At 40.4% G+C, this 18,701-nt stretch overlaps 1 protein-coding gene across 6 annotated transcripts in view; it reads right to left on the bottom strand.

Moving 5' to 3' along the window:
- Nucleotides 1-18,701, bottom strand: part of CHD7 (chromodomain helicase DNA binding protein 7) — a 127,306-nt gene that overhangs the window by 45,737 nt on the left and 62,868 nt on the right. For all 6 annotated transcript variants that reach the window (XM_052703392.1, XM_052703396.1, XM_052703397.1 and 3 more), the window contains 4 exons: nucleotides 13,051-13,472; nucleotides 4,920-5,058; nucleotides 2,322-2,459; nucleotides 1,238-1,303 (listed from right to left, as the gene is read on the bottom strand). In XM_052703392.1, the coding sequence (XP_052559352.1) occupies nucleotides 1,238-1,303; nucleotides 2,322-2,459; nucleotides 4,920-5,058; nucleotides 13,051-13,472 (765 nt within the window). The remainder of the gene's footprint in view (nucleotides 1-1,237; nucleotides 1,304-2,321; nucleotides 2,460-4,919; nucleotides 5,059-13,050; nucleotides 13,473-18,701) is intronic.

Genomic DNA, 18,701 nt, shown 5'->3' with positions numbered 1-18,701 from the left:
CACACTCCCCATGAGTAATCACACCTTTATTTGCAGGAGAGAAGAAGAAGAGAAGAATAGTTGGTGAAAAACAGCTTCAAATGTAAAGACATGTATGAAAAGATCACCTTCTCGTCTCCTCTCCAGTAGACCACAGGGCAACTAATTATTTGGTTTATTAGTATTAAGTTGTGTTTTAAAATTTTTTTCTTTTCAGATACAAACTACAGCTTTAGACTTAAATAAATAAAACAACAACAACCCTAGGGGTTTTGTGCCATACAAACTGTAGAATCAAACTCAACCAAAGCCAGTCATGACACTGCATGAATTTATGTTTACAAAGCTGTTAATGATGTTATGACAGTAGTACTAAAATAAAATCAAAAACAAAAACCCACAACAAACAAATCCACGGATAAGCACAACTTTCCTCATTAGATTTGAAGAAATTTACTCTTTGAGGGAAATATTTATTTCTGGTTAAATACATTCAACATGAACTTTGTACCTATATTAAATCAGACAGGTCTTTCTAACTATAAGATGAGTGAGAGAATTACACAAAAGAGTCTGGAAAATATAATGCATTTTTAGGAAAAAGTTCTTGTCAACTTCCTACTCAAAGTATAATACTTTGCAAGTGCAAGGGCCAATCAAGTTCTAAAGTATATTAAGGGAAACTGCAGCAAAATAGGCACATAGCTGGCAACAGGGCAGAATTAAAAGAGAACCACACTTCACCAAGCAGAATGCTTTTTTCACTCTCTCAGCATAGCAACAAGAAGCTCTCTGACCACCTCTATATATAACTTCCTAGATCACAAGTAAACTTGGGCTGCTAAGCACACCCACTGTCAGAAGATGTAAAAATTACGGGCAAGGATTTTTCTGTACTACAGTTAGGCAGAAACCCAGGATGTAGGAGAGGTCTCACTCCTCAAACTCCCCTAAAACATAACTCTGAAGCAAAAGACACCACAGATTCTGTCCAGGTACATATATTTGCAAAAATCAAAATTCTCTTCTGCAGAAGCTCAAGAAAAGACCGGAACACTAAACAAGCAGCATGTTTTGCACATGCCTACACAATAGAAAGTTTAATGTTCTCTAAAGATACTCTTAGGGAAGCTCCTGTATTCAGTAAAATATTTTTCAATTAGAAATATCCAAGTATTTTTTGAGAACTTACTAGGGGTCTTAACAGAAACACACTTAGCTTGTTTAAAAACATGGAGGGAAGAAGTTTCCTTTTTACCTTTTTCTTGACTGAGCGACTACTCATGATTTTCTCCACAACAGGACCTTCAGCATCAGCAGATTCCTGCACCACAAATATTATACAAGAGTTATGGCTGTGCAAATAGTACTTCAATTCTTTCTTCATTAGGAAAAACTTCATATATTTTTTTCCCAACGTGTTTTTTTTTTTTTTTTTCCCCTCTCAGCACGAGAACTGAGAAACGTGTATAATGCCATAATAAAAAATTGAAAGATACTTGTTTAAACACATTTTTAAGAGCTAATGGAACTCCAGCTTTCCTACAAAGGCTAACAGTACACACATAGATGAGTTCACCTCTCCTAAAATTATACATGCTTTCAGCACCATACAATAGAAATATTAGAAAACATTCAAGAACTCTGCTTGGCTCCGTAAATGCCCACACGATAGCTATCAAAATTACATGTGATTCCCACTGCAGGCAAACCTAGAAAATTCCCCTTCTGATAAAACACAATTAACAATGGAGATCACATACAGTATTTCATAAGGCTTAACAAATCACCGTATGAAATACCAAAGAACACATCTACATTTTCCAGTAGGTTATCAGTGAGTTAAGTGAAGTAGTATTCTGAAAATGCACTACAAAACAATGAGATTGTTACAACAGTCATTCCTATATTATTACCCCTCATCTTATTCAAACTATTTTATCCGTCATTTACATTGCACAGAGAATAAAGTGTACCCTGCTGGGTACTACAAGGCAGTAATTTCATAAAGGGGTTCTTATGGTGCCTAGCAGCAGGGGACAAGCTTGAGTGGTTTATTAAAGTCACAGAAGCCAGACCACTGAATTCTGTGAGAGAAGTAAATTCTGACTCCTAGCAGTCCAATTCAGGTTTCCCTTAGGTAGAAGCCACTAATTTCAAAGAACGGTGTCAAAATGCACATTACCACTTGTAAACAAAGTCATAAAAGAATATATTCTTTCACAAAAAGCTAATTCCTTCTGGCACACTGTGCCAAGCAGGGATTAATATCATTCAGAAAAAAGGCCCATATTTGAACATTTTGCTGTTGAATCCACCTTTCTATTCCATTCAAATCTGACCTGTTGCTCTGATTGAGAAGTATTTGAAGGAGAATCTCTTCCAGCAGCATCAGCATCATCTGCCTCCTCATCTGAAATCTTGAATTCCAAGTCTTCTGTGTAACGCTTCCTCTTCACCTGCCTGCTGGAGCGTCGCTTCTAAACAGAAAGTTGAAGTCAAAACTGTATCTCAAAGCAATTCAAAAAATCAGAAGCTGCCCCTCTCAAGCCATTTGCACAAGGAACGCTGACAGATGGCCACTGTAGGAACCAAATACCACCTTGCCATGGCATGGCTATAATGTTGCTGAGCAGTGACTACACACTTTCATGGTCTTTCCATTTCTCCAGGTTATCTTGTAGGGGAAATATAACACAACATGATTTCCTCACTCCACTGACACAGCATTGTTCAGAAACACATGCTTGGAGCACAGCATAGGAAAAGACCCAAAACTTCAAGAGAGGAGAATGAGAAATCTGAACCATTCACAGACTGAAAACATAATTCCTGCGTCTCCCGTACCCGCTACACAAGGGTGAGAGAAAATTTCAGAGGAGATGCAGAAAATCTGTAAAATACACAAGCATTCATTTGACAGAATTGGAAACATGTCATTCAGCGTGATTTATTCTCTGCAACAATAAAATTCAAGTTCCCACACACTCTGCTTCAGGTAATACACTTTCAAAAGCTGACAGCATTATGCTGTTGAAGGAAACTGTAAAGTCACCATCAAAAATCTCAATGGACTCAGACATTTTTTAAAAAGATGCTGAATTTCAACTGATAAAGTCTACTTTTATGAATTGATATATTGCTTATTTTTGTATCTTTCTCAGTTCAACACATGTTGTCTCCAGTACGTGAAATACTTACAGAGCTTCTTCAACAGATCTATGCACCCAGGTCTCTAAATGTGCATAAATGTGTAAAATTTATTTTTAGACATTTTCTAAGCACGAACATCTGAGGCACAATTTCCACTAAATAGGAAATTGCCCTTAACTGCAAATGAAAATTTTCACCAGTGACACCCCTTTAAACAACTATGATGCTATGTTAAAGGTAGAAGCCCCAGCTTACAGGGGTTCCCATGAAGCTGTAACATAATACCAATATTTTCATAGCTGAAAATAGATGCTACTTGGCAAATATACACCCTTATTTCCATGATCACTGATGGGAAAATATCCATCTTCTTTTGGCTCAATAGGTAAATCTTACCACTATTCTTGGCGCCAAAAGTCTTCTTATATTTCTCTAATGGAAAGTAAGCCTAGAATGTAATGGTAGGCATCCCTCTGAAGTTTATCAGCTTGGTTAACTTCCCATTTCTTCTGATATCCATGTGAGGCTTTGCAAATGTTATGCATCGCCAGAAACTGCATATTTCACTTGCATTAGATTATCCTTTACTCTTTAATTGATCTATATGTAACACAACACAAAAAATCTGTACGATAACACAAAATAACTGCCTCTACAGAGAGCAGTGCATCACTTCCTGCATTATAGGATCTTTATAGGTGAATCAGTACCATGGAGTTTCAGCCAACTGCATATGAATGCCACCATAACAAGTTTATTAATCCTAGCAGTCCCAGTATATAAAGATATGAACCTTTATATAAACCTCCATAAGTTTACATGAGGAAGAATGGAATTGGCAAAATATGCAGCATGAGGAAAAAAGTATTAAGAAAACAAAATTAACAGAAATAAATTGTGTAAGTGTTAGGACATCAATCTTTGGCAACATTTTTACCAGGCTAATTTGACTACTAATCACTGGCTTCAACAGCTCTCATAACTAGAAGCAAGATCTGCAAGCTAATATGCAATAGTCAAATGCAATAGACTTCAGTAATATCAGCGTGACAATTCAGGAGTGTCATACTTTTTCCATCACAATTTGCTCATATCCTTTAACAAGGGAATGATTACTTTTAATGCCTGCTCTGAGCACTGCCAGCAGAAGAAAGCCAGGAGCTGGCCACTTTTTAATATGACAAGCAGCAGGACATGCAATAATTCTCATATGCACTCACTCCTATTCCAGATTTTCCTTATGTTAAGGTAAATTTACAGAGAAATGTATAGGTGAGCAGTGCTGAAGAAAAACGAGCTGATAGCTGGCAGTTCGGAAGAAAGGCCTGTCATACATAGAAGAGGTATAGTTAAAAGTCTCCAACATGCAAATTTCCCTCATCCTGCTCTGTCACATTTTGTGCTTGATTTCAGAAGGCTTCCAAAGCTGACGCAAAGAAGAAACAAGACGCTCATAAGAAAAACCTCATAATGCCACGTAAAGTCGACAGATCAGAAAATGCAGTGTCCCAACTGCAAGCAGTAACAGAAGAAAACATATGAAAGCTCAGCAGCGCTGTGCATACATCTAAGGATAACAAGACTGTAAAGTAAAATTATGAAGAACGACACTTGTTTTAGTAAAATATTCACCAAGGCAACTTCTAGCTTTCACCTTCTTGGTATGTCATTCTAATAAACACAGTAAATACTTACATATCTCTATCTCCACATCTCAAACTGAGAGAACTATCATTTCATGCAATTCAATTGCCAAAGTCTACGTTGAACTTGGGAGACAGCATTACCTGAACTCCTGGATCATCTTCATCTTCAGGATGAGGTGAAGGTGGTGGAGTTTTATCCAAATCTGAGTTTTCAGAACCTTCCTTTCCCTTGTTAACCTTTTTCTTCGCAGCATTAGTTTCTGAATCTGTTTTCTTGTTACTAGGACAAAAGTATTTTTAATCAATATTTGTATTAAAAAGTAAGCAGAAAGCACTTAACAGAACAGTTAATCAGCAAGATATTTATTTTCAGTGACTTTACTATTGTCAACTGTCTTGCCTTATTAAAGTATTTAAATGTAACAGTAAACCCAATGATACACAGGCCACTGCTGTATGTTTCCCTCTCCTCAACAGCAGAATAAGGAATCAGCCTCCCTTCAGTATCTTAGTGTCTTCAACAAGAAACTAGAAATGAGAATGGTAAAGAAGACCTGCTCTGTTTAAAACCTGCACCTTCTGGAAACAGCACTGACACACATGAATACAAACAGGGTTACACTTGCACCTTTTTTTTTTTTTTGCCACTCCCCATGTCAACTGGGCAAGCCAGAGGAAGCTGTACCAAAGATGGCAAGAATTCTGCACTTGAGCCTACAGTTCTAAGCAGTGGAACAGCACAAGAGATTTAGTGCCAGCCCTCAGGGCACACATAAGGACTTGAGGCATGTGATGGCTGCGTGTGGCAGCAGAGTGGGGTCTGCATAGAGGGTTCAAGGCACTTGGTCCGATAAGGCTTGTTGCCATCAGCTGCAACTACTCAGACTGGCTAGCTCACCTTAACACTTCAACGCAGGTTCTTCTATCTTTGTTTCTCTGGTGAGGGAGAAGAAAACCTGATATCTCAGCATCTGCAAGTTACACCCACTGCTGACAGTGTGAGGTTTAGAGCCCATCCCTGTCACCCTTTGTGAAAACATTCACCACCGGAGGAGCTGGCACTACATCTTTCTGACCACATCACAACTTTGGCAAGTTCCAGGTTCCCATATCACAACCCAGCTTTTAACACGTTGCCACCAACTCAAGCAGTGAGGTGATCTCCAGCAATAGAGACACGATGTTTAGACAGCAAAGGGTAAGAAGTGATGCTGGAAGTTAAACATCACCAGCACATTCGGTTCCAAAGGCTGGGTGGGTTCAGTCCTAGCACTGCCCTGACAGCTGCTGCTTGCAGAGCTGCTGACACATTGAAAGAAAAGTTGCTGGCGTATAGTTGTGCACCGCTACCTGGTGACCAGAAAGTACCAACCCCAGACATTACTGCAGCCACTACAACACAGCTTGTCCTCCTCTCCTGCATCACTTCCACACCCTGGACACGCTCTGCAGTTTGTTTCTCCTGCACACTAGTCAACCACAGGCACACTTTGGCGCGGCAATTTGAAGTTTCTTGAATATAGTTTTATATACATGTGTGTATTTGTGTGCATATATGGGGGACGTGAATGCGTTTCAACAGACACTGAGTTCAAAAGAAAAGTTAACATAAAAATGGGAATTTTGAAAATAAATTCCTACTACAGTGCAATTACATGGCACTGAAGCTTTCCTTTTAAGAAGGAAGCACCTCAAAATGTTGACAGTTTTCCACTAAAAGTTTAAAAAAAAAAAAAAAAAAAAAAAAATGGGGGAGGGATGGAAGGAAGAAGTTCGACACCGCCGCCCGGAGCGGAGCCGTCAGCGCAGAGCGCAGCCCGCAGCCGCTGCCTCCCGCGGCCGCCCGGCGCAGGCCGCACATGGCCGGGAGTCTCCCCTGCTACGCGGCTCCATTTCCAGCGTTTATTTCCGCTCTAACTGCCACAAATTACACAATGCTACAGCTGAAGCGGGGCCCCCGGCCTTTCATCTGCGCGCCGAGAGCGCTCGCATCGCCCTGGCAACCCGCGGCCACGTGACCAGCACCTGCTCCGCTGGCTGGCGGCCACCGACTGCAGCCATCTGCTTCTCTCAATCAGCGCCCAACGCTCCGACACCTGCGCGGCCGCGGGTTTTTTGGGTTTTTTTTTTTTTTTGTCTTTTTTTTTTGTCTTTTTTTTTTTTTGGTTGTTGGTTTTTTTGTTGTTTTTTTTTTTTGTCCCCCTTTTTTACGAAATCACGGCCAAGCCGCCTCCAAAAAAAAAAAAAAAAAAAAAGCAACAAAAAGCCCCCAAACAAACGAAGCAAATCACCCAAACACAACCTGACAAAACCTCGCACCGAACTTTCCACGTTTCTCAGATGTGCTCAAACCAAAGGTGGGCCTGTCAAGGGGGCTGGAGGGCTGCCAGGTTGAAGCGAGCTGACAGGCTGGTGCTTTTTGCAGGCGACCTCCATAAATCAGAGCAAAGCGCACAATTAAGTTCAGTGGTAGTTGCCGTGCCCCAGGTGCACCAGCGCCTATGAATAACAGGCTTAAAGCCTGGAAGAATAGCGCGGCCCAGGTTGGATAAGACATCCTCCTGCAGCACGGCGGGGAACGCGCACCGGCAGCGCTCGGCTGGCACAGCCCGACACGGCCCAGACAAAGGCCCCGCCGCAGGCTGGAGCGCTCGGGCAGATCCACCCCGACAAAGATTGCTTTCTAATGCCTGTCAGACCTTCCCCCGCTCCTGGTGGCGGAGCTGAACGCCTTCCCGCGAGCATTCCGTGACCTATATATACCCACGGGTCGTGCCTCGGCAGACTGAGTCACACTCGTAAGGGAGCCGCGCACTAAGTCATCCGGACACCATTTCGCATCGCCCCTGACAGGCCAGCTAACAGCGCGCGCACACACACACACACACACACACACACGCCGCCAACTTGGGAGAACAAAGCCCAGCTCCGCTGAGAAATATAAGCTCTGAACTCGGGAGAATTGCCGACGTTAAATACACAGCCACAGCTTCTGCCATGAAAAATAGGGAAGGTGGAGAAGAAATAAAGCGGAGAAAAAGAGCGCTATCCTCGTGGACGAGGCTTCACCTGGCCAGCAGGATCTGCTCCTAAAAGCCTCGCTGACTCGGCCCACCTCATCTGCTCCTGCCCTTCAAGGACGCTGTTTGGCTGGGCCAGAATTACTTTTCCATATCTGAGTACAGGGGGGTGGAATGTATTTTTTTAGTGGTTTTAGCATAACCATTAGTCTGTGTCTCAGTGTGCTAGAGATGCACACTGATAGTACTTTGCAGGTGGCAAACTATAATAGGTGCATTTAGACAACAACTAACTTAAATGCATTTTTACATGACCGAACGTATGATTTAACCAACTCTCACTAGAGACAAGCCTACAGACCCCAAACAAGAATTCCAAATCTGGGAGAAACTAAGGAGGTTATTTGCATCCACACAAAACACTTTCTGTTAGCCAAAACCAGTCCTTCTATTCAGTTAAAACACAGAGACATTTCAGATTAGATGTCTCACAACCGAGCTGTCCAGTACTACTCTCTGGTTTTATCCTCTTATCCCTGGGGACTGCACAGCACACTGACCAAAGGGGATCAGCGAGAAGAAAACCTGCAGAAGGTCAGATGAGAGACCACCACTAAGGAAAACAAGGTCTGAAGAGGAAAACTTAAGCAGGATAACAGAGAAGAAAGCATGAATTACAACTTGAGAACGAGCATACCATCTTTGACAAACCATGCTTTGTGTCACTTAGTCAGCAGCCACCTACAGAGTAAGGTCAGACACCAGGATCTTAGAGGGCTGAACCATCTGACCCCAAAACACCCCAAAAAGCATGGGATGTTTCACAGGATTACGAGGGAAATAATTAACCCTTTTCTGTAATCTAAACAACCAAGGCAAGTCAGACACACTACTGATCCCTATTTTTCCATTTGGGAACACTGTCCCATGACAAATTCCTGACTAGAACCTGGATTAGAAAGATGTTGTACATCCACTGTGGAGCGACGAAACAACAAACCCTTAAATGCTCCCCAAATGTTAGGGCTTAGACTTTCTTTACTATCTTATCTGACATTAAAACCCCCTTTATATAATGCTTTCACATGTGACAGAGGTAGGAAGAATAACAATGGGATGATAAGGTTTATTCCAGCCTGACGGCTCTGCTGAATCATTAAAAAATAAGCTTTGGTAATGGTGAAACCCAGAAGGCCTGCCTGCAGGGAAGACAAAGGTAAATATTTGGCAGCTGGGATAGTTCAAAAGGGAGAAGAGAACAGGTGTGAAGAGGAACTGCCTCTGCAGACACATGCATGGAAATCTTGCATTATTTCCTTTCCTTTCCCACAGGCAACCCCTTCCTGCCTTTTGCAGAACGATCTGAGCTTTGGAGTGGAAACTACCAGTACCACCTAGGGACCTCTCTTCCTGTCCTCTGCCTCCCTAAGGTACTGCATCCTGCTGCTCACACCACTCCCCTTTGCAGCAGCCTATTCCCACTTCCGCAGCCAGAAGCCACCCCCTTTCCTACACAACAAATAGCTTATTTGCGTGCCAAAGAAGTCAGTCTCCACCTCTCTCTAAAAGAGGTAGGTATGCTAGTGCTCTGCGAGCAGCAGCCTGCCTACCCACTCACCCTAACCTCCATCCCAGGCAGCTGCTACACGTACGGAAGGACAAGAGCTTCTCCTGCTGTAGGGAGGGGAGGAAGCAGATTAGAGAAGCCCTGCAAAGCACAGCATACTGTTTGGAGGAGATGAGAAAAGGTACAAGTTCCCACAAGGAGCTGCCTTCTGGCCCTTTCAAGTTCTTTCCTGCTTCTTCCACCTTTGTAGGTGGTCACTCTCTAAGGTTTCACAGGAAGCAGCAGGAGAGCTATCAGCTGTGCTGCAGTGTGATCTTCTCAAACAGGTGCTCCACATCTTCTCCAGGGACAGGCCCAGAAGGAACAGACATCTGAGCCACGACTTTGCAGTTTAGACAGGGAAAGGCAAATAGTCCTACTATTACCTCTGGAAATAACCTGCGTGCTTTGCACGTGCCTGAAGCTGGCTCAGTAACATGAAAAGGCCACATAATACTCCGCACTGAGCAATTTAATGAAAAACCTCCATTGGTGTTCTCAGGTATACCTGCATTTTTCTTTTGATCTTTGCTAATTTGGCCTACAGAAGATTCGTTGTTCTTTTTTGTTTGTTTGTTTTGAACCAGCCGCTGCTTTATCTGGCTTTCAGTGTTGGCAGGATTAGGCTCATAGCAACAAATTAAAGTGATCTTTCTTTCCAAATCACAAACTAGACAGTACAACATAGTAGCCTCTGATTTTAGTGCTTTCTTTCTTTTTAAGATGTCATAGGACTCACAGTTCAAACAAGCATGCAATTAATCAGCTTCTTCCGTTCCTCCCATCTGACCTGTCCATCACATGAAGCTGCTTTTGAGTGAGGCAGGCTGCTCATTTTGTCACAACTTACACCAAATATAGAAGACACATGAAGGACAAAGTTTCTCTGCGTTTCTTGTTTGTTTAATGAAAGGATTTATACAGTTAAAATTTAAACTGAAATGACAGACAGGGCTATGTTATGAGCTGTGTTGCATTAGAAAGCGGTTAAGATGCAGCCTGTGTCAAATAGTTAACTGGGGCTTATAACACTCTATCCAAAAGAAAAAATAATGCTCTTTGATAAATACATGTGTATGTCTGACTTTATTTATCAGAATTTTATGAGTGTAACTCTGTTCTTCTATTTAAACTAATTAGCCTATTTGGGAAAGAAAATACTTGGTTTTGCACAGCATTGAAAAAATCTAAAAAAAGAAACCACATTATTCTTTTCAACGCTTAAATTAAAAATACTGAGATATTATTAGTAAATATCAGCACACTCATGCCAGACACATTATTAACTTTCATCATAAAATTACACTTGTACATTATCATACCATAATCTGTGTTAAGTTGCTGGAATCTTACTCAGATATTATAGAAACTTAGCGCTGCTGAAATATTGCAGCTTTTGGGCTGTTGATTCATCTAAAAATTTGATGCAATGATCTGTCATTTAGACTGACTCCCCAGTCTGCGATACTGCCAAAGCAAGCAAATTTCCTTTCACTGAGTTAAAATTCTACCAAAGCAGCACAGCATCCCAACACAGCATCAGAGTTCTTTGAAGAAGTCTGATACTGAAGTTGACAAAACGAGAACAATCTTGTTTTCAAAAGAGCAGCTGGTAACAGCAAGACAAGTCCATTAAGGGAAAAAGTAAACTTTCTCAACACCTTTGTGTAAGCATGCTTACACACACAGCACATGCTCTTCAGTGCTGCTCAAAACACGTTTCTCTCACAGGTAAAACAACAGGGCTTAGGAAATAGCAGAACACTGTAGTCATCTAGCTACTCACGTACAAGAGTTATTGCAAGGGAAAGAAGATAAAGCCTTTCCAGAGACACAACTAAGAAAGCAGTGATTTGTTCCTTCAAAGGAAATACTGCTCCTTTAATCTGCACAGCATGTCCCAGGACTTAGAGAAGGCGTGCAAAGAGATGTGAAGATTGAGTGGAGAGGACAGACAAGTTCTGAGGTCTGATATCCAGCAGAGCCATAGGAACCCAGGCATGTTTCTGAGCCACTCTTTCTAACCGTTGCTTATTAAACAAAGCTTCACTGCAGTCAGGTCCTTGTAAAAGTACACTAATTGACTAGTCCTGCAGTAAATGTTTTTCTACTTCCTGGTGCAAAAAATTGCTAGGAGATGCTCAATGTCATGCAGTAATATGGCCTGTTCAGCCTTTAAGCCTACAAATATCTGGAAATGAAGCACAAAGGTTATTTTAGCTGATACAGTATTTTGGTTTCAAAAACATACACTGAGAGAAACAGCTTGAAGCATTTTTTTTAAGCTGCGACTTACTCTGTATATAAAATCCACCCGGAGGACAGGCTGAAACACAGTCTGTATGACTTCTGCAATAAGATAGGCTAATCAACTCTAATTTATTGAACAGTCCACAAAGCCAGTTCAGGAGGACAACATTTGATTGTACAGGTCAGTATTTCTAAGTTCTTCAGGAAACATTGTCTCTGCCATCTGAGAAAAAAAGTTCATTCTTGCCAAAGGAGAAAGTAGTTTATTGCTATCTGCCTCATTTAGCTGAAGCAGAACTAACCACTGATAGTCAGTCTTGCAGAATATATGCAAAGCTGATTCATTAACTGCAATTTTAAAACCCTGATACAAATGGATTTTGCAAACTGATTCGGATTAACCAAGTCTGGCTGTGCTTCCATCTGGAAGTTATATTTTATAACACTAGCCACATCTTGAAAAACAGATTCAGATGTTTGGAACAAATTCAGAACAGTTGTAAGAAATTCTAGATACAAATGAAAAAAAATTGAGCTTTAATGTCTTTTTCCTCTCAGTTTTCTTTCAAGTGAGCATTTATAATCATGGTGTTTAGGGAGTTGAGGGGTAAGGAAAGAATCTTAGTTATTATCTCTGACGTATTTACTCATGTGTAACAGCAGTTTGTTCTCTCATACTACTCAGTAGTATTCTAAGCCTATCCTTGTAAAGGGACACGATGCCGAGTGAAAACAGCAGAGAAGCAGGGTTGAAGCATCTGGTTCATCTACAAAGACTCTGTGTAGCAAAAATGTCTTTACATGAAACAGTAAAATGAATATAACCTCTAGAGTGAGGGATACAGTCACACATCACTATTCATATAAAAACTTTTTTTTTTTTTAAACAGAAATCTTCTAGCCTTCAGCTTGTGTCAGCATCAAATAAGTGAGTTGTACAGCTTGCAATGGTGCTGAACTTCCTTAGTTGGACAAAAACTTTTTTTTTTTTTTTCCCCTCTAGGCCCCTCATCTCAATTTTGGTCAAACCTAAATTGCTGTTGAAGCATCTCTTAATATACAAACCACACAGAAGAACAGACCAGCGTCAGAAGAAAAGAAGCTAATTTTGAAACCTAACAGACCCAGAAATGTTTATGCCTTGAAAACAAAAACTAACCTTGCTGGACATGGCAAAGACTTCTGCCTTTCCCACGTGTTTAGAGAAATTGTGTAGCCATAAACAGGAAAGCCAAACAAGAGAAACGTGCCAAACAGTTTCTCCAAAAACATGGTATTGCAGATGACTGAGGACAAAAGACAAAACAAGATTTCCCCACTCACTCCATTTAACGCAGCTCACCTAGAAATCCCACAAACACAGTTCCCCATAACATACAGAAGTTTCCTGACTTACCTTGTCTTTTTGCTGGTCTTGGGTTTTGGCGTGGTATTTTTTGCTTTCTTTTCCTTTGGCTCTTTAGGGGTCTTAGGGACTTTGGGGGTCTTGGGTTCCTTCTTTTCCTTGGGCTCTTTAGGATCCTTCGGTTCTTTTTTTGCCTTGGGCTTTTTCTTTTTCTTTTTATCTTCTTGGGAGCAATCCACTGAGTTCCTGCTTAGATTCTGGCTGTCAAGTCCCCCAGGAAAGTCTTCCTTACCAAAACTTTTACTGGGACCTTCTGCAGCAATGTGATTGTTTTTCTTTTTCTTTTTCTTTTGCTGTGGCTGCGGTTCAACTGATGGCAGAAAATCATCACTTTTCACTAGCTGGGTATTCGGTCCACTAACCTGAGTCATATCCGGCACTGGTTTCTCTAAAAAAGGTTCCGATGGAGAATGCTGAGAGAGACAAACAGAAATAAAATTGTAGAGTTGCAACTTCCATTTCTAAAACTTTGCTCTTTTGGAGCAAGAGGGAACAGTGGGAGAAAATACTAAGCAGGAGATTACATTACTAGCACATCTCAAATACTGCACAGCAAATCAGTAAAACAACAACAACAAAGCTTTCTGCAGTTAAAATGGTGGCAAAGTGACCAGAAATTCTTGATGCAGCAAAGGTAAAATTATTCTGTAATCGAGCTTGTATACAAAATGGAATTACAGAAAACATTTAGACCCTTCAACTCTTAGATGCAAAAGGACAGTAATTGTTATTTCAGACATTGCTGTATTCAGAGTAGTTGTAAGTGATTCTGTTGCACTGAGATCTTGTCCTCCAGGAAAAAAAAAAAAAAAAAAAAAAAAGTTGAAGTCTGATTCTAGATGTGCAACAAGAAAATAAAGGCATTCACAGGCTGTATTTATACAACAGTAATTTACCTTGGTTCATGCTGTGACAGTAAGTATTTTGATCAGCGCACAAAGGTTTAAGTCACTTTGAATTTAATATAGTTACGTTTTATGTCAAAGAACCACAGCTCCCTACTTGTAATTGAAACCTGCTATACATTGGACAAAGTATTATATTAAGTAATTGTGAAACTGCAAAAGCATCCTTTTTCAAAGTCTATGTAGTGTATCAGGCTTATGTCAGACTTTCATACAGTATAGGAAAACCTCTGCATAATTATACAGATGCGGAGTGCCTAGACTAAGCATATTGGATATACTTGAAGTTCTCTCTTTAATAGTTCTATTCTACCCAAATATCCATGAGTCTGCAAAGAAAAAGCATCTGAGCTCTATTTTGACTTTGCAGCATATTCAAGTGCTGACCTGCTTCTCACTGCCTGCCTGCTGCTATACATTCATGACCATGGTGATTTTCAAGAATATAAAGTAATAGCATGACAATGAACTGATGCTTTTCTTAAAGCTGCATAAAGGATCAGACCATCTTCTCATCCTCTTTGTCTCTGTTTCTCTTACTTTTCCCTAGAAATTAAGTCAGCATAACTCTATGTGTAAGAGTTTCCCCTTAGCCATGGTCACAAAGCTTGAAAAAGAAAGGTCTATAGCAAATAAGAACATTACTTCTAGGAATAGGACAGTCTGTTTGTAAGGTTATTTGTCACATTTTCTCTTTTCTTCCAAATAGTACTTGAGAACAGCAAGTACGCAACAAATAATTAGAAATCCTGTCTCCTAAGATTTAAGAAAATAAAATTCTTAATCATTCCACGAGAAAGCAAGTGCCTATGTATTTTTTCTAGACTGTAAACTATTTTCAGCATTTCTTCCCGGTAGCAAAAAAGAAAAAACAAACAACCCATTATGGCCTGAGTATACCTGCATATTCAGAAACTACCCAAGCAGCAGAAGGAGCAGACCTAGCAAGGGAGGGAGGGCACATACCTCTTCTGCTGTCTGGGAGAGTTTGGACTGGTATGAACTAGACACTCTGATTTGCTTTGGAGGAGACTCCATAACAGAGGGAAAACCCAAGCAGCTGACCAAAGGTATGGGTCTACTTGTCTTAACCTAAATTTTTGCAGGTTTCCATCCTCCTGTTGATTATTAAGATACTATTAAGCTCAACAGGGCCTTAGTCACAGTGGAAACTCAGCTACACTGCCAATCTGATGCCCCCATTTAATTACTACCACATCTATCAGCTCCACCTCAAGGGAATCTCACATCAGGCATCCTGAATCAACACCTCTTCTAGAAAGCTGTGGTTACAGTAGTACCAGGGTAACTTCATGCTGGAGAGTTCATAAAATTGGATATCAATGATTCCAATGAGTTCTACAATCCAATTATGCATTACACAAACACATACTTTGGATTGTTTTTAATGGTCCATTTAATGAATTGAGTTGAATGTCTCCTCAGATTTGTTCCTTTTGTGACATAGAACAAAACTGTCTTCTCAATACCTCATACCGTTACGTGCTTGTACTGCTTAATATTTATTTTTTGGTGTTGAAAAGGAGAAGAATATCACACAGATCACCAATAATATATATATATTTAATCAACAGGCTTTCAGAGCAGTACTTCTAAATTTCTCAATGCATACATGACTATATTTTCTGTCATTTCATATCTCACGCATCCTGCATTTGATTTTCAGACACTTTGAGTCCAGGTTTCACCAATGCCTTCACTGAGCTGTTTACTACAAATCTCAGACCTTTTTTCTTTTTTTAAATACTGCCCACTTGCTATGCCTAACATAAAAAGAAATGTTAAGTTTTCCATTATTTGTAAAAATTCATATTTAACAAGTGCTTTATGCTTGGTAATACACTACTGGTTTGCCATCTATAAGCTTCTGTGTGATACACTTTCTAGAATAAAATCAGTCAACTGTTTCAACTTTTTTCTTCCTCTTTTGAAGCATGCAAAGCAGCCAAGCCAACAAATACTAAAAACTGCAAGAAATCCAGCAGTGCTGGATTAAATTTAGTTCTGCAAAACTTTCAAGATTTCACCTACGTTAGTAATAGGGCTGTGTCACTGAAAACAGGATGAAGTTTTATATATGTTTGAGAATTCTTGTTACCGTTTTAATGTAACTCAAAAAAGTCATCTTTTTTTCTAGTCATGGTTTGAACAACTTCCACCACGGCCACAACCAAATTTGAGCATGAAGTAGAGAGCTTTCCAAGGTTCCACAACAGCAATGACAGCCCTTTGTGATCTGACATCTGCAGTTCCGTGACAAGGTCTGGCCATAAGGTTACACGGCAGCAACTGTTTCTGTGCTGTAGTACTCAATACTCCCTGTAACTGTATTCAGTGCAATTCTGTAAGGTGCCACCCCATGAAAACTCATATTCTTCCTACCTCAGAAAGTTTATCCACATTCTTAGACTCATAAACTACATTAAGTGCAAACTTTACATGTGAAACAAATACACAGTGCTTACAAGCTTTTATTTTCCATGCCAAGGTAGGTGTATAAGTATACAAATCAAATCGCTATGATTTCGGTTTATATCACTCACGCCCCCCAGACATTAAGCTACAGACAGCCATCCCTACTCTAATTATGATTTGGTTGTATTTCCTTTTACTTGAAAATACAGTGGTTCTGCTACATGCCATTATCTCCACAGGTTTGGCACGTTTTGTAATTCACTTACATGTCATCATCTAAGCCCAGCACTCTTTCAAAGAAATGGGTGCAATAACTTCTCTTTTCTAGGAACTCTGTGCTTGCACTTAAGCAATATTCTAAAACAGCACGTCCCTTACTGACAACCCCACATTGCTCCCTAGTGTGAAGCCGTGTAGGAGCAGCACAAGTCTGGTGAGCAGAGGAGAGGGGAAGCAGCTCAGGAGATGCATTTTCATACCCCAAACCAGTTGTCAGAAGGGGAGAAAGGGAAGAAGAACAGGCTTTCACTAGTAAATATTAGTTTAAGCCTACCACAGGGAATTATTTCAAATAGTTCTTCTTTAGATCCACAAAGGATTAATTCTAGTTACAGGGTCGTAATTTCTGATAAAAGAACACCATTTTTCATTTACAAATGAGGAAAAGATGCATATTGTGAATTTTTACCAAAAGACTGAAAAATCTATCTGTGTATTTGACAGAAATCACTTCTCCTCCTTACGGCCTTTAACCATAACAAAGCCATAATTTAGCATGTTGGTACAGAATTTAATCTTCCACAGGAGAGAAATCAGTGAAGATTAAATACAAATAGGAATTAATCCTATTTGATATTGCAGCGGTATTATTTTTATATTATTTGAAATAAGGTGAAAAAGGTGCTCAAAAATATTGGTGTGTTTACTAGCCCCACATCTCTTTAAATCTTTTAGAGAAAAGCTGTTTTTGTAAACATTTAACAAAGAACAGATGGCCTGTTTTAATCATGCGAAAAAACCTGGAGCTCACATTAATACTCCTAGCACAGCCTACTGGGTCTAGTCACCTCCCTAACCAGCAGCACAAAACAGGCTTCAGTAATACCATTTAATTTTACAATGGATATTTTCTCATCAATTCCCCACGTCCGACAGTTAATCAATGCTATTAACGTGCAATATCACAATGCAGGACACTGCTAAAGATCACAGCTTATTAGAGCAAAACAGTGATTCTTCAGCAGCTCTGAGCGTTCAAACCGTGAGCAGCTCAACAGGTTACCAAGACAGTAATGCACTCGTGTGTTATCACTGAAAGCCAGCGACATCAGAGCCAGTTTTACAAGGAGGCGGCACTTCAGGTATCGTTCCTGGAATACAAAACCTCTCTTTTCTGGATTGAGAACTTATTTTTAAACTTCCAAACACACATCAGCCAAGATTTGGTAAGTTAAAAACTAAGCTGCCCGCATTTCACGGCCGCTCGCGTATTTAAATCTAAGCTCATTCTCTGCAGCCCAAAGAAGCGATAGACGCCTCTAACCAGGCCTGTTATGTAAAGTAGCAAGATGGACAGGATGGGGGATTAACCCAGTGAGGGTTAGTGGCACCGAGGGAGGCTAAGGAGAATCTCTGTGTTGCTTGAACACGGATTGAACCACAATCAACTGTACTTAAGTGCTGAAAGTAGATGAGTGGCAGTTCCCCAGTAGAGCAGCAGCTGCTTGAGCCAATATTGAGCTTGTAGGATGGTGAAACAAGAGCAGCAACGTATGCGACATGACTCAGCAAACTTGTGAAATTTAAACATCAGTGTTAAAAGTCTCTCCCCTGTTTTGTTGTTGTTTTTTTAAAATCAGGACTATTTCAATATCTACTCTCTTGATCTCCCCCATCATTTTTAAAGACTGCCTGTAACCAGATGTTACTGAAATTTTCTTAGACTCTGGTTTATCAAGTGAGTTGTGTTACAGCAGAGTGAGCAACCAATCACCTCCCACTGGTTCCAAAATACAAGACCCTCCAACACAATACATACAACAGAAATTTTTGGGTTAGGTAAATTATTACTGAGTATTCTCTTCTGCAGCAATTACAATTGCAGCTTAAATTATCACCTTCACTTGGGAAAAGTTAAACAGCAACCTGTGACCAAGGAAAGTTCTTTTAAAAGAAAGGAAGAACTATAGCAGCACGTCTGGAAGCAGCTCTGTGGAGAGGCAGAGGATTCGTATCCTTCCTGATAGCACTGTCCACAATGTGTAAACCATTGTATGTATCGATTGCCCCATAATTCTTCCT

The sequence above is a fragment of the Tympanuchus pallidicinctus genome, unplaced genomic scaffold, assembly GCF_026119805.1.
Source record: "Tympanuchus pallidicinctus isolate F22 unplaced genomic scaffold, pur_lepc_1.0 scaffold5, whole genome shotgun sequence".
NCBI classification, from domain to species: Eukaryota; Metazoa; Chordata; class Aves; order Galliformes; family Phasianidae; genus Tympanuchus; species Tympanuchus pallidicinctus.
This window is presented reverse-complemented; position numbering and strand designations above follow the sequence as displayed.